Raw genomic sequence first — 25,461 nt, 5'->3', positions numbered from 1 at the left:
AAACGTCAATCGATTACCTAAGACAAGTAGTTCGTGAATTAATTATCATACAAATTATAAATAACTTGTGTTTTATAATTTACCCGAGCTATTTTCAGCAGAGGAGTATTGATGGTTAACTGTACATTCCTACACTGACTGACAGCTGGGCTTGACCAATCGGATTTTACCATTTTTTTCGCATTTGTTTTTACCGAGTATGGAATGTGGGCCTTTCGGGAATTTATTTGTCTTCGAGGCTCTAATTATAATAATTGATCTAATTTTTTCTGTATCTACCGGCGCAATTTATTACGACTAAAAAACTAAAAAAAACTACAACGAAATCAAGTTGGTGGCAATGGGAGATACACAATTTGGTACCACACCTTTGCCATAACTGTCGAGAAGTTTTTCGGCAACAATTAAATGCGCAGTTCAAGTTTCCGTTCAGTTGGTACTTTATTTTTTGTAAATCAAAACTGATTACTACCAACAGTTAAAGATTAGTGACTTTACTACGTGTTAAGTAGCAATTAACAAGTAGTTTCTAAACTTTTGAGGTATTTTACGATTTCTATTGTGCGTTTTCGTTCATGCAATTGACTGTTAAGTAGTGTTTTTTTATGTGTTTTTGGTAGAATAAGCAGATATTTTTTTTTACAATGACACTTGTAGTAAAAAAAGGTTGAAACAATATGTACGATTGAAACGAGAAGTGGGTGGGCGGAGCTAAATTTTCCATTGTAAGTAGTACTTTTGAACCCACGTGATATGCTCTTCTCGTTTTGATTTACTCACAGAGTCGTCGCTTGTGTAGTGAAGAAGTGGAGCTCCTTTCGAAGAAGTTTGGTGTCTTTCTAGATCTAAAATAAAATATTTGAAGTGTTATATCGCTTGTTGGGTGAGTCAGAATCGAGTTTTATCAATTGTTTCTCCTTAAATTTATAATACATTCTACTGTTGGACTATTTTTCGGTGTTAAACACATCACTGTTATTTTTTTCTTCTATTTTTGAAATTAGAAAATATTTCCGTCACAATAAAAAGAAAGAAAAGGAATTTGTTTAAACTGAGAAGTGGATGGGCGGAGCTGAAACTTACATTGTAATTGCTTAGTTTAATATCACGTGACAGGTTCTTCTCGTTTTGAGTGTACTCAGAACGGTTGGACATCTAGTTGAGAATGAAAATGATTCTGATTATAAACTCACTGGAGAATCTACAATTAAATATACCATTGAAGCTATAGCAGTGACCTGGAACATACTTTGAGCTAGTTTCTTGTTCAAACGTCATAAATTACACAAACAGGAATTTTACACCATAAGTTGTATATATTTCTACATATTCAAAATTAGAAAATGCTTTTAACAAAACAAAGGTGAATCGGTGGATATTATGATTTTTAAAAGAAATTTTGTTTGTAAGTAGTTTTTCAATCAAGAAGTACATATGCATGATAATAAAGTTAAGGTCATTTCCGTTTAATAACCTTCAAGTGCAGTTGATTTGTTTTTCAAATACTGACACGTTTTGAATTTGTTTTTGTATTTTTTACACTTCGAGTTTCTTCATTATCAAAAACTCCATGACACGTGACAGGTTCTTTTCGGTTAAAATATGTAAAGCTCCAAATTGAGTGAGTCACAATCCGAGTGGTTCCGCACTGTATTTTCCCTTTCGTCAGTAAAAAGAGTGGGCGGACCTACAATTGACATTTAATCTCGTACTCTCCACCTCACGTGACGTGTACTTCTCCACGTGAATCTCTCTACTTTAAATATTTGATTTTTTCAAGTTCGTGTAGACATTTTTTTATTTATTATTTCGTTACAAGAAATACGTAATGTTTGTGAGGAATTCTTTACAGCAAAAACTACCAAATATGTAGTAGCTTTCTCCATAATGACCACTCATTTAAACCGATAATGTAGTAGAGCTCAAGAAGGTGTATTAAATAATAATAATAACACAACTGTCCAATCCCCCAAGTGCTTTTTTGCCGAATTGAAAAGTACATCTGCGGGAGCGTGAAGCACACGGGCGAGCTTCACTTGCGCCGCGTTGGCGCCATCCCACGTCACGTGACATGTTCTTCTCGTCTCGGCGGAAGTCCTTATCGACTCTTTCACCAAAGCACCTTTAAAAGCTGATCATTTTTTGGAAAAGTCGTCAGAACCGGCCTCCTGCTGTCATTCTCGTACCGCGATATCCTGGCCGTTATTGCCAAGGCTGTCCGGTTGGAACCGTACCATAATATCCCATTAGAAAGTGCAACGACTTGTCCTGATCCACTTGATAAAAGTCAGTTGATTTTCGCCGCCTTTCCATATACTCACCCGGGGTCGAATCCGGCGATCGCGGCGGCCACACTGGCGCAATCCCCATTTATAAATAAACCGCAGAATCCGCCGCGTATGCAAGGTCACGTTGACACATTTCAACCCGTTGTTTTACAATTTGTAACTTCAAGTTGTAGTAACAAAGCACTGGCGGTAACCCAGTCAGCAGGATTTTTTCGTGTCCACGTTCACTTTTATGGTTTTATGTAATCCAAGTAGCGGTCACTTCTGTCGGAAACTGGATTTATTTGTGGCGATACGTTGACCCGCTCGTATTTTTAAGTCTTTGGCGAGGTTTTTGTTTTGGTGCGGTGTCTGTGACCCCCGCTTCACCCCGTTGTTCAAATGGTATTCGGCGCGATCATTAGCGGACCTGATCGCTCATTTGCATGATTTTACGGTTTTTGATCGATCATTAAATCGACGACCTTGACTGGATCCGCACACTTTGTTTTAATTGGTGTTTTTGTTACGGTACAGCGCCAATTCGGCCAGATTTGCATGGACCGGAATGGCAGCGAAGGAAATGTGTTTAACGGAGTCGACGATGAAGGTTAGATTTTTTACGGATCAGTCAAAGATGGATTTAAAGTGCAACATGTTTTTTGAATTCCGACGGAGATGTTACCGCAATAACATTCTCGAGTTGAGGTGCTAACCTTAATTGCGAATTCCGAATGAAATTGCGAAATTCGAGTGAAAATGTTTTGATTTGACGTTTGGTGAAAAGGTGACAGATTCAAAATGATTGTCGATACAGCAGGCCATGAGCATATATCAATAAAAATCGGAATCTTTTATAATTTGACAGTCGGAAGCAACCGTCAACCCGTTGCAGCATCGCCAACCTGAAAATTTCACTTTCGCGGTTGGCACCTCCGCCGCGCGTCATCCCTTCAGTCGCAATTTGAGGTTATGAGGGCAAAATTTGTCCAAAAACGCGATTTAACACGAACAAACCTCTCCAGCTTGACCTGTACATGGTTCTTGTGATAACACCGGTCACGTTCGTCAAAGATAAGAAAATCTGAACAAATTCCGAACAAATTGAACAAGATGTTGTGTGCCTCGTTCCGTGGAGAATGTCTTTGTTAGCGAGACCCGTGAAAAATTAAAATAAACATTGATTCAACCAGACGGAACTTTATCGTCGTCGTTAGTTAAAGACATCCAAAGTGGGTCAGAAGCCGTAAATTATGCAGCGATTTTAAGCATCCATTTGTGTTTTAATTTGACCAGTCCATTCATAATTTCCAGCGCTAAAATTAGAATCGAATCAGCGTCCCTAATGAGTTTTGTTCGTTCAGTCTAAAACTAGAAAAATGTGTCCGAAAGATCGAGGAAGAAGTTTCAATTATTGTGCTTCAATTATCGCCGATTCCTCCCATTAGCACCACGCTAGAAAGTTTTTCGCCATTTCCAATCGTAAATCTTGTTTTTGTGCGAACATCGCCGAGATATGTGCCACTTATTTCTGATTTTATGGTAATCCAAGATAGAAACGGAATCCACCGCCGGAAACCATCTGCTGGGCTCATCATCACCGCGTCACTTCCAGCAGATCTGTGTAATTAGCGTTTTCGCCGAACGGTGTCTGACTGTTAATTGAACGGCGATATCTGATGGGTTGTTGCTGTTAATTAGCGAATAATCATGACCAGCGCTTGCAAAATGGATAACATCTCGGCAACGCTGTAAATAGAACGGCGGTTGTTCTTCATAAATTTATTTCGAGGAGGTTTATTAAAGATATTTTGGGTTTGTTTAATGTCGTAAAGTTTGCGGTGCTGCTTCTGACCAATAGAAATCGCACGAGAAAAATCGGGAAGCGGGTCGTAAAAACTGCCATTCCGGGAGGGTCAAAGGTGAGATGAGATGTCAGAGTGTGGAGATAGGCGAGTCGGAGATAATGAATATGAATACGATAATAACAGTGATGGTGGTAATAATAAATGTGCAAGTAGGAGTTTATTGTTAGTAACTGCGTCAACTGTTGGACTGTTTGAATATTAAGAGAAGAATTTTTGAAGAAATCTTAAGTGTGAAGATTTTCTTCAGTTAAAAGAATGGGTGTGGTGTTGGTAATTTAAAAGCAAAAGGTTTTTCTGAAGGTAAAAAAATAATTACATATGAGGAAAAATTAAATTAAAGTCTTCTAGTTGGAAAATTGAAGATATTTGATTGAGGACAAAGTGTTAATGGAGACAGTTCCAATAGTTTTTTTTTAATTGATGGTAGATTTTTAATAAAGTCCAAAATTTGGTTGAAGATTTTGTGTAGATGTGATTATGAGGAATTTCTTCAACAACTGAAGAACCTACAAGGTAGGATTGGAAACTGAGGAAGTGAAATGCTCGATGCGGTTTTGATGTCTTTTTGATTAATTGAATGAATAACGGAAGATATTATTTGAATTATGTATTAAATAATCAGTAGAAGAAAGTTGAAGAAATTGTGATCACATAAATAAAAAAGAGACAATAGAAGTGGGTTTTTCAACATTTTTTAAAGAATATTTCGGAGTAGGTTAATAGGCAGAAAATTAAAACGAAAACAAGAAAAGAATCTTCAGGTTGTTTGATATGGAACGAAAATATCTTCAGAAAGTCGAAACTGCGAATATTTTGTCGGAATAAAATTAGCTATTGAAGATATGCACTAAGAAAGTTACGAAGAAAACTTGAATAGTTTAGAAATAATGAATGAGCTTTTTCTTCTAAAGGTTAAGTCTGCGAATGAATATTGAACAGAATTGAACGTTAGAGTTTCTAAATAACCTACAGTTGAAGATTTTTTTCATAGAAGAAAGGTTTTGAAAACAAAAAACTCTAATCTTAAACAAACAAGAAGAATCAGTTTGTAGTAACAGAGAATGAAATGAAGAATCTGAAGTCGCTCTTTAGACAATTTTAAAAGATTTGATTCTTCTATAGCTGTGAAGATGTCGAAGATCGATACTTTTCGAGCAAATTAAAATTTAAGACGTAATTAAAATCTGAAGAAATGTTGACAAACCAGCGTAGAAATGGAAGATATGCAGTGATTTTTCATTGCAATAAAAAATAAAATCAAATGTGTATTTGATAGTTTCGGTAATTTAGAAGACATTTCCAAGAACAGTATTGAGAGATTTTTAAAAGAATTTTTTGAAGAAAGTTCTACTGTATTATAATATGTAGAGAAAGAAATGGAGCAAGGCAAAAGGGACTTTTGTTACATAATTTTGACATTTTTCGGAAAGCAATACATATTAGAAGAAGAAACTAGAAATCGAAGGATCGAAGAACGAGGTATTAAAGCAATTTCAAGATTTTATTATTTTATAGAAGCGTTTTTGCAAACAATTCTCTTTTGAAGTACCAATTTAAAGTTTTGTTAAAAAAATTTATGATTTGTTTTTTCTGAAACGAAGATTTGTTTAATATTTGAAGAAAAAACGTGTTAGAAAAATGGAGGTTTTGGTTAAAAAATTCAAATATGTTTAGTATTGTAAGAGATGTGTTCTTTTTTTGGAATTTTGGAAAATCTACAAAGAAGACAGCTTGGAAAGAAAAGAGAAGAAGCGAAAGGTTTATTGATGAACTTTGAAGAAATTTGTTTCTCCACGACCAGTAAAGAATGAATGCATTATTGTTGGGTATTCAATGAAAGAATGATATCAGTTCCACGCCCCGTGTTAGAATATACTGAAATCCACGGCTGTCGACCAATCACATCCCTCGTATTTTCATTCTACAACGGCAGATCGCCAATCGGATGCGTTTGTAAACGAGGCACAATTTTAATTGTCAAATATTAAAAATCAAATTAAATGCAATTTTCAAAGACTGTTTTTTCTTGGTATAGTCGTGGAGAAAGTATAGTCGCGTATAATGGCTATTGTTCACTCGGATGATTCCACCACTCGCCTACGGCTCGTGTTGAAATTTTCATTCTCTTGGATAATAGGCATACGATTATTTATTTTTTATTTATAGGCATCATTATAATATGCTCATTGAAGAAGTACTATTCTTTTAAAACGAAGATTTACATAAGGCGGTTTAGAAGAAACGACACAGATGATTCGGAAACTAAAAGAAAACGTTGGAAAGTGATGTTAAATTTCTTGGACAAAAATGAAGATTGAGCTAAGAAATGGTTTTAGAGCAAAGAGCAATATGACGATCCAAAGACAGAAAAAGCAAAAAATCCAAAAACAAGAAAACCTGATGATGCTCAAATACCTTGGAAAGAAGAAAAAAGAAGTGAAAGGTTTATTGATGAACTTTTAAAAATTTGTTTCTTTTAAAACGGAGATTTACGTAAGGCAGTTTAGAAGAAACAATACAGATGTTTCGGAAGTTAAAAGAAAATGTTGGAAAGTGATATTAAATTTCTGGGGAAAAAATGAAGTTTGAGACCAGAAATGGTGAACAAAAACAAGAAAAAGCCCTAATGATGGTCAGGGTCAGCATTTCATGGCGAAATCTTCAGTTAACCGGAAGAAAATTCAGCAAACAACGAAAACAATTAGAGACCACTTCAAGGACGATGAAAATTGTCAACAAAAACAACCAGACTAATTTGTAAGAAATTAAAAGGTCAAGTGCAACTAGTGTCATAATGATAACAAAGAGTTAATGAATATTCAAAGAAAAAACATTTGGAATAGGTGCGGATAGTGAAGAAAAAAACCTGATCAGATCGCGTCTTCAAAAGAGAAAACAAGATAATAAAATTATTAACCGAGGTGTTAATTGTATTATTACACCCACGACCATCGACAGCAATTGCGAATGCAGAAGTAAGAGTCGACATTATGCACAGCGCGGAAGGAATGCATCACGGATGCCCACACCACCCACAACCATTCATCCTCCACAATTAAGAAACAAATCCGAAAGTGTCAGCGACCAGTACGGTACCCCAGTTGTGCAAATCTGAATAGAAAAGTACCTCCTCGACTTTCAAATCGGCGATTAAGTGTTTTATGTAACCCGTGGAAGTGTTTAGGTCCCATCTCCGTCAAATTATGGCCTTTACGTGATCCTCGAGTGGAAATTCCTGTCGCTACTTTTCCGCCAATCGCGTATCTCATCCACCGTAATTATTGTCGAAAAGTAAAAGTGAGTAACTCACCAGTCGAATTTAGCAGTCGCCACCATCGACAGAAATCTCCCATCTAATTAGCATATGTTGGCAAATAGCTATTACCATGAATAAAAATAAAGGTCACCAATTATAAATACCCTCATGTAGAGTTGTGCAACGAGATTACGGTCAAGTACCAGTTATTGAGTACCGAATGTGGTGTGATGACCACCAATGAGATGGTTGCGCCATTTTTACACCGAATACGTTTACTGACGATGGAGGACCCCTTCGTCTATACAGTTTTTGCCGGATGTACTTTGCACACGCTTAAGTAGGTGGGCAAGGCCTCGCTCTAAATAATTTTTAAAGGCGTGGTGACCATTTTTTACACATGCACATACCCGAGAATGTTTGTATTGTTGGGATTCTTGTTATTCATAATCACCACCACAGCAATTCCGCATTACGTGACACTTTTTCGACACCAAAACACAAAAGTACCACCTGGAGGAGGTGGTACCGATCAGCTGCGGACCATGTGAGCACACCGCCTTCGAACAAGCGTGATTAAACCAGTTTTGAATAGATTGGGATAACAGTACTATCCACCAAACAGGTGGTACCTGCCGAAAGATGCTCCTGCAAGATTTTCCAGCACTGTTTTTGTCACTGAATGGCTGAACAACTAGGTAATTTGAAATGTATTTCATGATTCAAAACTACTGTGGTACCTATTGGTACTAGTACATCTCTGAAATGTACCTTTCCTGGTAGCAAAGGATGGTATTACAATGCTTTAGTGGTGTTTTGTTGAATTAGATCAGCACTTGGTCTGACCCCGCCCCAAATAAATTCAATTGGACTAAAACCCAAATGGCGAAAGTCTTAGTACCTTAAATCTGTCAATTCTTCCAAAGTGATATGAATGACTTGCAAATGTGTATTTTTTTGTTATGATGTAAGCGGAAACAGCTCAATTTTTGAATAAAAAAAAAACAAAACATAGGTTATGTCAGCTTTCCTTTTAACACAGATTTTGACGTCATTTGTCTTCGTTCATAAATTCTTTATACAATCAGTTTTTTGACTCTCACCGACTACTTGTTTTTGTAATCTGTTGTTGTTGATCTTGTAAAAGTAACAGTCAGCGATGGAATTGGTACAAATCACGTAATTCTCGGCGCAAGTGAAGTCTCAAGGTTACGCGCCGGCCATTTTCCAAAAAGGCAAAACGTAAGCTGTGAGGAGTTGACGTAACAAAACTAACCAGATACTGAGTACGATCGTGTTGGCCGCTTCTCTTAGGGACGATTTTATATTGTAGACCGGAACTTTTTCGACAGACCTCGTAGTTCCGAAATCTACTCGATTCTCATAAATCAGCAATTGGAAAGTGCATCAGAACACGTCGTGATGCCGCGAAGATTCCGTCCAGATGCAGAAACCGTGCACTTTCTAAACTCTCGCTGCGAATTTACATAATCGAGACATAATTTTTGATTTTTGTCAACAGTGGCGTCGGAAATTGTTCATCACGTTCATCTTCCATTCACCAAACGAGTTGTGGTCGTTAAACGCCGGCTTGGAGCGGAAAGGGTTAAAATTGGTCAGTTATTATCTCAGATGATGCAGTTCCTCGAGAGAAACTCGATAGTGGAAGAACCAGATCCTCGCTCACTCGACAAGCCAGTTGCGATTTAAATGTCATGTTTCGCAACACCAGAGCATCGATACAAAGGCAAAAACACCACCACGATGTGACTCACTGTCGAGGCTAGTTTCAAACAAAATTTGTAGCAATATGGGTGGACAAAGAATTGTCTACGCCACTGTTAATGTCAAACTACGCCTCTAGTACCGGAGTGACCAAGAAAATTTGTACATTTTTTTAAATTTTCTTGTCAATGGAAATATCTACGCCACTGTTTGTGTCAAATTTAGAGTAGTCGCGTCTCCACCACTGGTTCATTACTGTCAAGACCAGTGCCAAGAAATTCGATCTTGTTGCAAAATTTGTATCTGTCAATAAAAAATATCTACATATCTACTACGCCACTGCTTCTGTCAAATTATGACAATTCACACCAATTCGTGCGATGTATGTCTCAGCGTTGAGACCAATGTGAAAAAGATACCAAAGTTATTTTCCTAGTTTAAAAATATCTACGCCACTGCGCGTCTGTCACATTTCACTCTACCGCCAGTTCGTCTGAGATGCGCCTCGCTATCAAGATTTGTTTAAAAAACCTCGTAAATTATTTTATTTTAACTGTCAAAAACTATGTACGCCACTGTTCTGTCAAATTTCCACAACTCACGCCTCTACCAGCGGGTCACGCGAGTCGTGACACCGAAGAAGCCGATGTCCCTATTCTTCGCGAGTGTCTCTTCCTTATACGGCGACACCGGCTTTGCAGGATGTCAAACATTCCGCGCATAAAATTCCTCACGTTTCCGGTTTGTACACATGTCCGCAAAAACCCATCTGGAGAGATAATCGCCGCCAACCGATCTATTTTTAAACAGAAGATCACCACAAGTGATTGTTGCGTAATTTTGGTTGGCAGCATGTGCGGCTGGCCACGTCAAAAAGACTACTTTGACTTTTGACAGAACGCAAAGCTTTTGCAACATTGAATCAACTCAAATTCCCCCAGATTTGTGCATTTTGGTTGGCAAGACGAGACAAACAGAATCGAAATCAAATGTCAAAACTGAGAAACGTCAAATTTGACACTAGCTCTTGTGTAGTGTTGCCACCCACGCGGCTTAAATTTCACTCCATTCGAACAGGCAATCAAAAACCGATTCCATTACGTTTATGCGATTCTTTACGATCCCGTCTTAATCTAGTGTTGATCGATTAATCGACAGTCAAATCATTCTGTCAAAAAACCTCACTTGTTTCCGCGTCCGTCTCATTACCGTTTCCTTCTTACTTTCAGCGTCAGCCAAGTTCACGACGTTGCCAACCCGACAAAGAAAAAGTTGGCAATTGCAGATGTCGATTTAAAAATTCCCCATTCTTCGAGCTCATCACCGTTAAATCCTATTAGTGCCTCGACATTACCGGCAATCATCGCTTTTTAGGTTAGAATCCTCGTTTGCGAAATAAGAACACAATTTCAATATTGGGTACCGTAAGGTCAGCCAATTTCCTCGTGTATTTCTTCACGAAGATAACTGTTGTTCTGTGAAGGCGATTTTTTCGGTGGAACAATTGCGTCCAATCCGACAGTCACGAGTGGGTTTTTTGACAGGCGACGTCCGCGCCCTCTCGCAAAAAGCGGCGACGCCGGTTCTACCGGCGGGAAATGTCAAGGTGAAAATCGCCGGACGGGAAACTGAACAGGTGGGCGTGGCTAGGAAGCTCCCTACACTAATTATCTCCACCGCGATAACCATCTCCCTGTTTATTAATTTTTTTACTGATGCTTGACGTAATTAGCGTCGTTATTAAGACTGTTTGCAATGCAAATGAACTTATCGTCGATCACAGACCTTGACTGGCGGTTCTAGGTCCGCACCTCGACCAATTAAACCACCGGTGTGCCAGGTTTCGAAATACGAATTTAATTCACTGAATTCGATTAAGACAACTTCTGATTGGCGCATTTTAAGACGACTCGACTGAGTCACACTGTTTGGAAATTCGAATAAAATTGGTTAATTTGAATGAATAACGAGTTGGCGTGGCTTCAATCTGATTGGTACAAAGTATACTAGAAATGTGTCGAGTAAGAACTCGTTGGATTTTGTTTAATCGGTTGTGTGTGTTGTGCTCGGAATGTTGAAAAATCGCAGAGATCTGGCCGGCGCTGCGATAAATGTCAAGTGCAATTTCTTCGGTAAAGTGTTCCAGTTAATTAAGCTTGGTGAGATTAGTTAGCTCATGCATGTTCTGTGAGTTGCAACAATCAATTTCGGAGATAAATGTCAGGTTACGTCAGACGCTTATCTCGGCGCTTAAGTGCACGCCCGAAATTGTTTCGTTGTGAAAAATGTCACGACATAAATGGCAGATTGCATCCACGTTAAGAGCGAGTGTGTGGAGACGCGGTTCTCTCAGCGACAAATGTCACTGCCATTTTCATACCTACTGGAATTTATTCCGTAATTAATTTTGGCAATAAATGTTAGTCATAATTTTCAAATATTATTAAACTAAGATTTCATTTACATCCGTACACCAGTTGGTAAGCCAATAAATCTTGCCGAGCTCTTCGTGTTGGTGTTTTTATGTCTCTGCTATCACAAAGTGTCAGATAACTTTACCTACATGACCTGTTACTCTATCCCCTTTTATTTCAGCGATAAACGTCAAGTTACAGGAAGTTGTTTCAAGCGGAGATTCATACATTTACTGCAATTATTATTATCATAATCGCTGACACATATCTCAGAAGAATCACGAAATTTTTACCTCTGTTAGGTAAAATGTCTCGTTGTGATTAAATTCTTTCAGAATACGTCCTATTTTTTATTATTTCACAAAAATTGCAAAGCTCAAATGTGTTGAAAACCCCCAGTAAGAAATGTTTAAATACCGTCCCAAACGTTCCAACCCTCGTTCCAACCTCGTTCCCAGTATTGTTTGGTGCTACTATAGCAAGTTTTTTTTTGAATTCACCAAAAATTTGCACTGTTGGCAAAAAGTGTCACGCAATAAATGTCAAGCGGTATTCGTACAAGTACCATCTAATTTAACCTCTTTGTGTATCCTTTCATCTGCAATCTTTTCTTTATTGTTTTATTGAACTGGCAATATTGAGCACAAGATCTCTCGAGATTTTTTTCAGCGATAAATGTGTCTTGTATCCACTTTACAAAAGTAGAAAATTTTCATCTTGAACTAAAGCCTACAACTCTTATTCTTGGATTAACTCTAATTACGTTTGTCGAGACGTTTCAAGAATAATTAAGCCCGCAATAAATTTCGGCAATAAATGTCAGCGAGTCATATTTAAAATACTATTAAACGCTCGTTTCGTTCATAACGTTAACACAAATAAACAGGTGTTGATGAGAGTCTACGCTAATTAAATTATTCGATTTAACGAAAGAGTTTTTAAAAACCACTTTTATTCTTACAGACAGCAGATCAGACTACAATTGGTTCGTTATTACAATTTCGGGGGTTTTATACATGGTTTGGTTCGACTTTTGTACGATATATGTGTACATTGTATGTATTCTTATTTGCTTAGAAACTAATTACATGTTGATAGTGCATGGAGATGCACAAGTTATCAATCGTAGGAAAATTTATTAGTCTAATATGTCTCTATCTTAATCTAATATAACTCCTCCCTCCTTAAGTCGGAAAATAATATCGTGGTATTATTTTGCGCTTCGGACTCTTGTATATTAGAGGCAGGCGAGGAAATGGCAGGCTCGTCGTTCCTGGGGGTGCGATTTTTCCGGAGGTTCCGCCAGTGGTTTTTCCATTTCACGATGATGAAAACTAAGGCACAGATTATGATTACAGTTGAACTGATGGAAGGGTAGAGATGACGTATGTCATGGGCCTCAATGTGGTTGGTTGGATTTATTTCGCTGATTCTTGTTTGAAGTTTGGAGATCTCGTCTAGGTCCACCTGGTGTAGGATGAGACTTCTGGTTACTGTTTGTTCTCTATTCTCTTCGATTTTTATTTCTGGTAGCAGAAAGGGTTCGCCTTGAAGGGAATCTTTTTCGTTCTTAAATCGAAAATCGTCGCATTCTACTTCGCAGTGTTGGGGAATTTTGACAAGACTTGGTTGTTTCAGGATCGTGAAGCCAACGTTGTTGCATGTTTTCTTGATTTTCATTTGTTTCGTAGGTATGATGAGGACGTGACTATTGCTGATTAGTTGCTTTATGGGTTTTTCTAGTTGTACCTTGGTTAGGTGACATTTCTTCATTACGGCGTTTAATATCATCGAAGCAATGCAGTCTTCGTCGTTCGGGGTTAGTTTATTTTCGCATATTCGGGAATCTTCTATGTGGAGACAGTCTTCTTCCTGGTATTGGTGTAGTTGTGTACTGAGCAAAAGGTACGGATTGGGTGGTACGATTGTCAGGTTTGATTGAGGTATTGGGTATATGTGGTAGAGGTTGAAAATGTCGGAGTTTAGGATTGGCATGTGTATTGAAAATAGAATTGTATTATTGGCAAATGATACTCTTAGATCGGCAATTTGGTAGTAAGATAATATATTAGTGAATTGAGGGATTTTGTTTTTTCCATATAAGTGTGTGAGATTATCTAAAATATTTTTTAATTCAGATGTTGAAATTACTGAGCTGTGAAGTGTTCTTAATTTTGCGAATGTTATTGCATCTTCTAGATTGTCTAGGAATGTGATTAAATTTTGACAGTTCAAGATTACCTGATTTAATATGTTCTGAGCTCTTAAAAATGCGGAGATGTCGTCGAAGGTTTTATAAACGTTATGTTCGAAATGCTTTAATTTGGTTTTTATCAAAATTTGGTTTGTATTAAGGGTTGTAATAGTGTGATTGTAGTTGTCGATTAAATTTTGGGAGATTGAAATTTGGAGTTGCATTTGTTTATTTAGAGAATTTTGATTATGATTCAGAATTTTGAACGCGTTTTCGTACTTTGCGGCGTCGTCTGAGTCTAGGGTTCCAAACAAAAATTTTGAAGTTTTGCCGATTATGTCAATTAGTCCTCTTTTGCTTCTAAGGTGAGGTGTTAGATTATTAAGTTTGTTTTGTGATTCTTTTATGAGATAATGTACTTGTGTTAGTGAATCCTTTAAAGTATTGCGATATGCTGCTGATTGTGTTTTAAATGTGGTGTTATTATTATAAAATGTATTGTTAATTATATTAAAATAGTTAATTGTGTTATCTAAAAGCTTAATTAAAGGTTTTATTTCTACGTAATGTATAAATGTGTGCTTACTTTCTATAACCTTACTTTGTCCTAAATGAAATGGGAGTATTTGGTTATCTAGTGTGATTATTTCGATGTGTTGTGAAGATGTTAGGTTAGTTAGGATTATGATGAGGAGGATTTTGAGGGGAGTTTCCATTTTGTGAATTAGGCTGTAAAGAAAGATTTTCTTTGTTAGTTTTTCGATTTCTTTTTACATGGTTTTTGTGATAGATTCCTTGTTGTGTGGTTAGTTTCTTATCTAGGTCGGTAATGACTTTAGTTTTGACGAATTTGGGGTATGCCTTATTTCTGGCTTTAGTTTTGATATAAGCGGTTTGATTCGGGGTGTATGGTTCGGGGTCTTGTCTATTTGCATTTTGGTTGTTAATTATTTGTTCTTTTTTATTTGCAGATTTTTGTTGGATGTTGTTATATAAGGTTTTGACGTTTTCTTTGTGTTGTTGAATATAGTTGGATATTATTCTTCTGTCGTTTAAGTCGAAAGGGTCACTTGTGTTTATGTGACCTTTAACAATTTCAAATGGTGTATAACCAGTGACGGAGTGTATTGCATTATTATACCCTATAATCGCGTAGTAAATTAGTTTGTTAGTGCTTTCGTTAGGTTTTTCAAGTCTAAGACACCTGATTTCCTCTGCTAATGTTGAGTGAAAACGTTCTACTAGTGAATTACTATTTGAGTTTTTTGGTGTCGTGTAATGTAACTCGATCTTGTGTAGTTTACAAAAATCTTCTAATAAGTTGTTTTTAAATTCTCCTCCACAGTCTGAAGTAATTTTATATGGTAAACCGTGGTGCGAAATGAAACTCAGTAATGCGTCAATTATATTAATGGGATTTAGAGATGTGATTGGGTAGGCTTGGCCGTATTTTGAGAATGAATCTAGGATTGTTAAAAATGAATGGTTCAGAATTTTGAATGTGTCTATATGTATTTGTTCGAATGGTTTACTTGCTGTAGGTGTTAGGTTAAATTTTATGACAGGTGGGTTTCTATCGTATTTAGCAATTTGGCAGGTTTCGCAATTGTTTACGTAATGAGTGATATCGTTTATCATATTTGGCCAGTACCAATTTCTGGTTATAGCTGATTTCATTTCGTTAATGCCTTTGTGACAAGTCTTACCCTCGTGATAATATTTTAGTGTGTCTTTTTGTTCGTCGAGGTCGATTACGTCAGTTAAGAGTACGTTTGATTTTACAAATTTGAAGGAGGTGTTCTTAAAGTACATTTGGACGATTTTTGTGAATCTGGGAGCTATTTCAGGGGTTTTAAAAAATAATGTGTAAGATTGTTTAGGGTTCAGATACTGTTTGATCATGTTTGTTTCAAAATTATTTAAAGGGATTGAAAAGATAAGTCTGGTTTTATCAAAAATTTTCTGGGTTTTTACGTTATGGTTTATAGCGTCTCTCGGGCAGTTAATTATGATTTGATTTTTGTAATTATTTAGGGGTTTGTCGGTAACTGGAATTTCTACTATTGGGTTTTCTACGGCGGAGTGAATTGTTTCGTTATCTGAAATAACTCTATCAGGGGGTTTGATTTGTACGTTTGATATGATTTTGATTTTTGAAGTGCTAGGTGTGGGTTCGACTGATTTTGGGGCTGCGGATTGCGGGACGTGATCCGAATTGTTTAGGTACTCGTCAGTTACTTGGCTGATTTCAGTCATCGTGTCTCCTATGTTTACGATGATCGACGAATTATCGTCTTCTACGGCGTTGATTTCAATGCGCGAAAGGGCGTCGGCGTTAGTGAATGATTTTTCGTCTGGTTGTCGAAAATAAAGGGGTATGATTAGGGAATCGCTAATTAGTCTGTTGTTTGTTAGGTCTATGGATAGTTTTAGTTTTAGTAAATCTCTGAGGCCTATGATGCCATCGAAAAAATCGTGGAAGTCATAAAGTAGGAATCTAAAAATGTCATTCGAACAAAATTCTGAGAAGGCGGGGATGTCGGCTTTGAACTTAATTTCTTTTTCTCCAGTTGCTGTTTTAATTTTTGAATTTCCGTAATAAATTGAAGAGGGGAAATTAGTTTCCGCGACAGATGGTCTTATTATCGAAACGAAACAGCCTGTATCTACTAATAGTTTTAATGGTGGGTGTTGAATTTGAATGTATGGTAATGAATTGCAAGTTGACACGTTATTAATTTCACACGTTATGTTATCTGGTAAAATGGGCTGGCGTTTGGAAAATTTTGCTCTTCATATGTTTGTGGTTCATAGTGATAAGGCGGTTCAGAGTTTTGTTGATTTTCGATGTCAATATTTTCCTCATGACCTGTGTATTCGGGGTGATTACCGAGATCTAAATTGTTTTGATAATACTGTAAATAATTGTTTGGGGATTCGTCATTGTTTGTTTCGTTGATTTCGGAAGAATATGGACTTTGTTGGACTTGTCTGTCGTCTTCGATATTATGGAGTTCCTCCGATATGAAATTATTTTGGCCCGATGGTCTGAATTGACTGAATAATGGGTATCTCGCTGTTGGATTTCGCGACGTTGTCGACATGGGTTCGACTGGGTCGAAGGTTTTCTGGCCCGTGGGTTTGAAAACGTTTCTTGGGGTTTTGAATACCTGGGAGTTGGTGAAGAATTTTTGCTGGGTAGTTTTTGGTCTCAGTGAGATGGGTTGGCTAGGGAATTGAGGTTGTTGAGGTTTGAAATGAGTTTGTGAGTTAAAGTTACTGGATTGTTGTTGATTATATGTAAATGGGGGCGAATGAGTATTGGAGGGTGTTTGACTGGGGTAATAGCGGAACGGATTGTGTGAGTTTGAATGGCTTGTGTTATAATTCGGTGTAAAAGATGAATTGAATGGCTGGTATGATGGTTTCTTTATTGGGATGCGGTTATTTGTTGCTTTTTGGTTAGTGTTTAGTAGGTTACTGAAATTTTGTGTGTATCTAAAGTTTTCTTCTTCTGTTACTATTGACATTGCATGTTCGATGGAAGTTGGGTTTCTGAGTCTCACGATACTCTGCAAATTTCCGGGTAAACCTCTGATGAATGTTTTTTGGGCTAGTTGATCGTATTGTTTCATGTAGACCGCTTTTGTTATTGACGGCATTTCTATTTCGGTGAGGGTGTTTAGTTTTGCGGCTAATCGACTACGTATGAGTTGGACTCTTTTACCGAAATCGAGTGGGTGTTCATTCCTGAAGGGGCATGATGTGATAAGATCTTGCTCGAGGCAATCCAAATTCCTTTGGTCACCAAAACTTAATCTTAGTGCGTTTTTTACTAATGGCCAATTTTTTAGTTCCGTTTTTGTACCTATTAAAATTAGAGCTCGGTCGGTGAGCTTGCTGATGATGGCTCTTATTAAATATGACTGAAGGTCTTGATTGCTTCCGAAGTTCGTAAATAAATTTTCACACGCGTTTATAAAAATTTCGAGGGTGTTTGGATCTCCGTTGTAATTTGGAATAGTATCAACGTATAGTTTTAGAAGTTGATAATTTGTATTGTTATTAGTCGTCATTGTTACTATTAAATCAGATAAACTATGTAAATTATGAAAAAATAAAAGTTTTTTTTTTTTTTTTCTTAATCTATTTTCAATTCCTATGCAGGGAATTAAATCTGAGAGAAGGGATCGACGGGACACTCAGTACACTAACCTTGTGCTCTGGTGTCGCTGTCGTCTTGTGAATTGTTTTCGGATTCAGCTGCCTGGGATGAAGAGTGCTTCCTTTTGAGTCTTGACTCGATGCAGGAACTCTTGGGATGCTGTTGATTCTTCTGGATAGTGTTTAAGGAATAGAAATTCCAAATCGCGATACTATTTTGCACGATGCACGATTATAGAACACGATTGACACTATCCTACCGACTGCGCCAATTAAATTATTCGATTTAACGAAAGAGTTTTTAAAAACCACTTTTATTCTTACAGACAGCAGATCAGACTACAATTGGTTCGTTATTACAATTTCGGGGGTTTTATACATGGTTTGGTTCGACTTTTGTACGATATATGTGTACATTGTATGTATTCTTATTTGCTTAGAAACTAATTACATGTTGATAGTGCATGGAGATGCACAAGTTATCAATCGTAGGAAAATTTATTAGTCTAATATGTCTCTATCTTAATCTAATATAACTCGCTAATATATTTTTATTTCGGTTAGTAAAAAATGTCACGCAATAAGTGTCAAAGTGTATTTGTACACGTAGCATCTATTTTGACCTTTTATAGGAGCACGCACGTGCAACCTTTTGTTTACCTTTGATGGAATTGAAGATACCTAAATTACTTGAGATATTTTTCTTTCGGCGATAAATGTCAGTTGCTTATTTTGCAAAGGAGATTTTTTTCCGTACAATTCTTTCAATCCTATCAGTCTGAGGAATTAGAATTCGAAACAAATACTTTTGCAATAAATCTCAGCTGCAACGACTTATTTTTCTTTACAAGAACTATCGGCTGTTCATTTAAATTTCACCTCAAAGTAGGCGTTGAAAAGTCGATTGTGAACGCACCACGAATTACAGGTCACCGATCAGCTGTTTAAATTTAACCCCACTTTTTGCATTGTTTGTAGCGACTGACGAGTGGTGCGTTCACAATCGACTCTTCAACGCCAACTCTGAGGAGTGATTTAATTGAACGCCCGATACAATTTAGTAAAAGTATCTATTGACGAGTTTTCGCTTAATCTGCCACATTTTGATCTTTTCTATAACACTTCATTTGTTTATTGCTTCTTTGAATTCAAATCGAGAACAAGAACACGTGAGATATTTTTCTGTCAGCGATAAGTGTCATTGTCATTTTACCAACGAGCACATATTCTTCTGTTACAATTTAAATTAAAGATTGCAATGTTTAAAGTGTCACAGACACTTTTTGTTTTAAGATAAATATTTTTGCAATAAATTGCAGTAATAAGTGTCAGCCACAACCAAATAAAATGTATTGTGAAACACTCCTTTCCTGTGTTTTGTCGCGAATTTTTCGTCAAATATTCTTTTGGACAAAAATGTCACGCAATAAGTGTCAAGTCGTATCAACCACTTCTACCGTCTATTTTGATTTTATTTGCATTCGTAGTCGTTTATTATTGCGAATTGATACATAAATAGATGTAAATATGTAGCACATTTGCTCTCTGCGAGCAAAAAGTGTCGGATTATAACTGTCCCCAATGAAAGTGTTCGAGATTTTTTTTGCGATAAGTATCACGTAAAAATCAGTTCCAGTAAACCGGTTTGTTTAAACATTGCAATTTTAATCATTCTTATCGCTTTGGCAAATCTCGCGGCGACTTATCGCATCAGATTGACATAACACGTATAATGAAGACGAAAGTTCTTTGTTACCAAATTCATCACATCTTAATCTCGCGACTAGAAAATGTCATGCGATAAGTGTCAGGACGTACCCAACCACTTACCACTTCCACATCGTCGTTACCGAATACACGACAGATCTATTTCCTTATGCAAATAGACACAGAGATACTCCACTGTTGATTCTTCGATAATTGAAAGATTAGCGAGTTTCGACTCAACTTTTTCCAGTTAAACGAACGTTTCGTGTAAGACCTAACCTTGTGTCGACCAATTAAGTGAAAAAAAAATTTGCAAGTGCTTAACGCTGAGAACAAGTCGGCTGTGACTTACTCAGACCCGAAAAACAACGGACGCCCTTGAATTACTGAAAAGAAGATACGCGAAGATAGCGCAGGAGAGAAAAAAAAACAACAGTCAAGGTCTCGGTGAGTAATTAAAGAGGAATCAAGCATCCTCGATAATAATAATAGTGATAGTGTAGTCACTAAAATTACAGTGGTGACTTAACAGATTGTTATTTACACGGATACTTGATTGCGGTGAAGAATACAAAGGAAAGTTTTTTTCACTGTGGTTCGTCGGCAGCGTCCTCTTTGGTCGCCTCGTAGAGCGCGGCAGCGTCCTCTTTGGTCGCCTCGTAGAGCGGGTTCTCGTGTTCGGTGCTGGTCGTGGGTACCACTTCTTGTCCGTACATCGGATTGTCGAAGGACTTGGCAATGTCCAAAATGGAACCACTCTCGGATTGTCCGTCGATGATCAGGTTCTCGTCGGTGTTGTCAAATCGGGCGAAAAACGGAACGTTGAAGACGGAACCTCGTCCCTTGTTGAACCTAAAACGATAGATCTAGATTGGGTCAACAATCGCGAGAACCCACCTAGCCAGGAAAGCGTCGAGGAAAGGGTCCCCGTGGAGGTAGAAGAGGATGCCGAAAAACACGCACACAGCGACGAGGCTCCCGAAAACTATCGACCAAGAGGAACCCGTGGAACCCTCGGCGTAGTAGTGACCCGATTTGAGTAGTTGGGCACTTTCGGCGCGAGACTGTTGCAGGTACTTCAAGAAATCTTCTGCTTCTTCGATACTGGTACCGGTGTAGTCTTTTTCGGTGAAGACAACTTGCACCACTTCAGAACCCAAATAGGTCTGGACGCGGCTGGCGTGCGTTTGGGCCGAGTATTGGGCAAGCTTTTTGGTGATGGTGCCCAAATCGGGACCGGTTCCGGGCTTGTAGGTGATGTAGGCACCACAAATGGCGTCGCAGAAGTTTTCGGGTTCCACGGGTTCCAAACACGGGAGTTTTTCAGTCGACCTGACAGGAGGACACGGGACGTAGTTGGTGTGACACAAGCACCCATATGGGTCCCCACATTGTTTCTTTTCTATTTGGAAGGAGAAGGGGTCGATGGGGTTGAAGAAAATGTCGCGTCCTGGTGATGTCTTCATGAAAGAAGCCAGTTGGTCGCTTGTGGTTGGTTCTTTGCCGAACCAGATGGAACCCACGGGGATCGTGGTACCCAAGTACTCGAACACTCTGGTGTGCAAGATTTTCGGGAAGACAACGTCGTCGTGGTCGCAGGGAATGCGTTCCTGGTGCGGCGTGGCAACGTTGTCGGGTGGTACCCAACTGTCATGGTCGTACCAGTTGCGATAGTCAATCGGTTTCAACTTGACACCTGTCAACTGTCAATTCGCGCAACCCAAACCAACCATTGGCAAAACTCACATTTTTTGTTATCCTTGAACTCGATGAACCCCCCGTCGAGGATGCCGATCTGGCCGTCCCCAGGCAGAGTGATCTCGGCGGCGGTCAACTCCTTGATGTAGACCGGGGCGGTGTTGTGGGCGGCGAAGTGCACACCTCTGCAGCCCGCCGCACCCTCCCAGTTGGCGGGGTTGGCGATGTCGCTGTCGAACCCCCAAGTCTTGGCCGCCGAGGCGGCGAAAGCGAAGAGAAAGACGCGGCCCGCTTCGACGAGCATTTTTTCGTCGACTGCATCTGTTTCGACGCCCACCGCAATTCGAGCCGCCGGGGGTGGCGTAACGTGATAATGAAACGAGAGCGAAACGGCGGGTGCAGTGACACGGTTCGGAAATGCAAGGTGACAGGTTTTTTTGTTGCGGTGCAAGTGAATGCAATCGAGCGGTTTTAAGTGAAATTGAGTTTTTGCAATTGTCAAGGTCGGAGGTGTTTTCGGTGGTTTGCGAGGGGGCGGAGATTGAGCGCTTCGCTGGGTTGGGGGCGGGGAGAAGCTCGGGGAAAGTTGGCAGTGATGTCGCGATTTTGGGAAAGTTGGACGAAATTGAGAAACGCCCAAAACACATATACAGGGGGTTGCGTGAAGCTAAGCTAAATTAGACAAGTGATTTAGTTGTTTTGAATTTTTGGTTCAGATTTTTCAAAAATTATTATTTTTTCCTGCTTGAATTGTTACTACAAGTAGTTCTTTGTTTTCACACAGACTATATACTGGGTGCCCCAAGCAGTGATTTTATGTCGATTTTACCTCAAATAACATATTTAGTGTAACAAAAAGGTCCATATCTTCTAAAAAAAAGAAGATTGATTTCTTTTTACATTTTTACCTGATACTTTAATGCTTACTTAACAACGTCTGCTAAGTTGTTCCACGAATTTTGGGTCACCCTGTATATACTATTTTGGTTGAAAATTTCAAAAACTCTCATTCAAAGGTCAAGCGGAGCAAATTTGAAATGTTTACAATGCAGGAGAAATTTCTTGGGAAAATAAAAAAAATTTGGTGTCTGTTTTAAGTGTAATTTCGAAAATTTGTGACAGATTTCTGAAAAAAACAATTCCCTAGATTTAACCTTTCGCCAAATTGCATCAGCTCTTGCCAATCTCTGCACTTTCAGCTGCACAATGAGATTCCAATCTTTCACGACTGTTACATCGCCTTTGTGCCCACCCATTGGCCGATGCATTTTTCATTAGACCATAAATAATATCCCTCTTGATTTATGTGTCGACGTTCCAATAAAAACTCATTTAGCTTCGAGGAATCGAACCGTTCGATATTAACTCCTCGCCGTAGCTGTTGCAACACCGCAACAAACTTTTTCAACGCCGTCATCTTTCTAATAGATAAACACAACACAACAACAGTAAATCAAGTGAGTCAAATATGACTAATAACGGAACCCGCTTAAAAAAACCGCAAAATGGTTTACACAATGACGTACCCACACGACGCGGCAAACAGACGACAATCGAAAAAGCAAGCGCAGGATGCAGCAGATGCACACGGCGCTCTTACGCAACGCATTTGCATAAATTCTTCGCGTGTCAAGCGACTTTTTTCCGATCGAAATCGAAAGCAGATGCTTTCACCGTCGATTGTTTCCAATTCGGAGCAAGCTGTGGAAGTCGATTGTTTCCGAAAACAATCCGGCACGCTAGATGATGACAGATACGTGGTTTTGAAGTGAACGTCGTCTGTTTTGTGGCGCTCAAGTGTGTCATCTTCCTTTCTACGGCGTTCACTCTACCAATACTTAATAATAAGTCGACTTGAGTAAGAATCGAGCGGACTTAAGTAAGACTTAAGCGGGTCGAATTTTGAACGAGGCAGATATACAGGGTGTTTTTGAAATGCGTGCACAAATTTTAACCACGAGCTATTGGCTTCATGTAGAACTCGGAAAAAATATCTAAAAAATTCTGTCAAAAAATAAAATGACATTTATTTTGTGAGCTACAATTTTTTTTAATTGCTTTTAGTCTTCTACGTTGTCAAACAACCTCGTAGGTAAAATTTCGGCACATTTTAAAAATACACCCTGTATATCATATTTTATAAAACATACACCAATGCGGTTTCCTTGCTTTAAAGTATATTTCCTATAGGTTACTTCGCATTGGCGTACATTTTATAAAACATGATATACAGGGTGTATTTTTAAAATGTGCCGAAATTTTACCTACGAGGTTGTAGGACAACGTAGAAAACTAAAAGCAATTTAAAAAAATTATAGAACAAATGAAAGTTACTGTAGACTTGGTCTAAGACTAAGTCGCGACTTAGTTCTTTGATTTGACAAGATCTAATAAACCGGTTTGTGCCAGTCAACTATTTTTTGTGCTGTTAGAAGTCGCAAAGTAAAAATTTTAGTCGAAAAAAATAATTGCAACTTAGTATGATGACTTAGCTGTATTTAAAAAATTGACAGTTATCTTTGTAATTGTTGATTGTTTTAATCAAGTGTCGCAATTCTAATTAATTTCAAGACACCAAATCAGAATAATCATAAATTAACTAGAAATAGGTCCTTCGACTTAGTTTTTTTCGGTGATTTGCAGAAACCCCGCTTTCCAGTTTGGGCAACTTGATAATTTTTTCGGAAATCGTGTCAATTCGTTGACCGTACCCACGCGCACCCATTTCATCCTAATTGACACAGAAACCCATCGACTCACTCAAATAAATTAGAAATTTCACCAAATATCTAGTCGCAATTTAACGCATCCCTAACCGCGCCGACCTCTAATCGTCCCTCTCTTGTTTCAGATGTCAGCGCCGACCTGGACGCACTCTACCAGTTGATGTTAGCGACCGTCTTGATCGAGAACAATCCAGAACAAGGTAAAACCTGCGATTCAACACGGTGGAGATGTGCGCGGGCCGGCAAGGCCGCCGAATTAGACGCGTCATTTGACGGGAATCGATTCGACGAGACCGATCGATCTCACGGCTCTCAAAAAAGCCGCAAAAGCGAGAAGTGGACGTCACGTGGGGTGCGTCGCGCGGGATTGTAACGAGAGTCGCGGCTCCGCCCATACACTTCTCGCGTAATCGATTCGTTTTTTTGTGTCACCTACGCGGAGATGGGGTCAACGGTCGGTCCGAGTTTTGCGAGATGACGTGCGAGGATGGTCGTTTAATGGAGAGCGTTTGATTCGTGTTATTGATGATGTCCGCCGAAGAGGGACTGGGAGAAGGTGAAGGAGATGGTTGGACGAGGTGAGAGGTTCTCGACCGGTAAATTATTGCGGACGAGTTGGTCGCACGGAAGCGCGGAATTTGCATTGGCGAGTTCGAGATTGATGGCAATCGAGGCGACAACGGATGGCGTGCGCGCGGGAGCGGCACGAGCCGGGGATTTCGGGCGAGAGTGGCGGCGAAGTGGTTCCCCGAATTGGCGACTTAGTTCCAAAAATGTAGATTTTGACTATTTCGGAAGTGTACTAAGAATTTTGTGTTTTCGTGAACACTGTTTAGTTTTCGACTTGGTTTCTTTCTTCGCGACTTAGTTCCTCTGCTCGCGACTTAGTCTCAAAGAAGAAGAATTCTCACATAATGTACGGTATATTCCATTTTTTAATCACTTTTACTCTTACTAATTACTCACTACATATTTCAACTAGACTTAGTATTACGACTTAGCTTTAAAATTCGAATTTAAAACTGTCGCAAACCTTAATTTTGTCCTTCCAAATCTCACTTATGAAGTGATAAATATTGCCTCGACTTAGTTCTTTTTTCTGGCGTGTAGACTTAGTGTAAAATTTGCTCCAAATATTTTTGCCACACATTTTAACTTTAACATGATAAAGAAAAAAGCAAAAAATTCCCTTTTCGTTAATATTTAATTAAAACCGACTGAAAACCTTCATGTCGCGGAAGCATAAATAATTTTTATTGCCAATAATATATTTCTGAGCACGTAATGCTGTTATTAGAGTACATATGACATAATATAATTTCAAGAAATGATTTCCTTCTGTCATGAAATTCATTATTGACAAATACCACCCAGAATGCACTAGTGCGTAATGATTTCTTTGTTACGCAGTATTAATATCAATAGCAATAGTAGTAATAGTA

The 25,461-nt window shown here is 38.5% G+C and overlaps 2 protein-coding genes across 7 annotated transcripts in view; one reads left to right on the top strand and one right to left on the bottom strand.

Moving 5' to 3' along the window:
• Window positions 1-25,461, top strand: part of LOC138127814 (uncharacterized) — a 34,416-nt gene that overhangs the window by 3,409 nt on the left and 5,546 nt on the right. For 2 of the 6 annotated variants that reach the window (XM_069043880.1, XM_069043877.1), the window contains exon 2: window positions 24,145-24,219. The gene's annotated coding sequence lies outside the window, so the exon portion shown is untranslated. Of the gene's footprint in view, window positions 1-11,153; window positions 11,276-19,851; window positions 20,043-24,144; window positions 24,220-24,267; window positions 24,598-25,461 lie in introns of those variants that run through there. The other 4 variants (XM_069043879.1, XM_069043882.1, XM_069043878.1 and 1 more) reach the window with 4 other exon arrangements.
• On the bottom strand, window positions 20,032-21,907 carry Amnionless (amnion associated transmembrane protein). The gene is made up of 3 exons (XM_069043884.1): window positions 21,342-21,907; window positions 20,493-21,291; window positions 20,032-20,447 (listed from the first exon to the last, which is right to left on the bottom strand). The coding sequence occupies exons 1-3, from the start codon at window positions 21,595-21,597 to the stop codon at window positions 20,183-20,185; spliced, it is 1,320 nt and encodes a 439-aa protein (XP_068899985.1). The 5' UTR covers window positions 21,598-21,907; the 3' UTR covers window positions 20,032-20,182.

The sequence above is a fragment of the Tenebrio molitor genome, chromosome 4, assembly GCF_963966145.1.
Source record: "Tenebrio molitor chromosome 4, icTenMoli1.1, whole genome shotgun sequence".
Classification (NCBI taxonomy): Eukaryota; Metazoa; Arthropoda; class Insecta; order Coleoptera; family Tenebrionidae; genus Tenebrio; species Tenebrio molitor.
The sequence above is the reverse complement of the archived record's forward strand: the minus strand, read 5'-3'. Positions and strand labels throughout refer to the sequence as shown.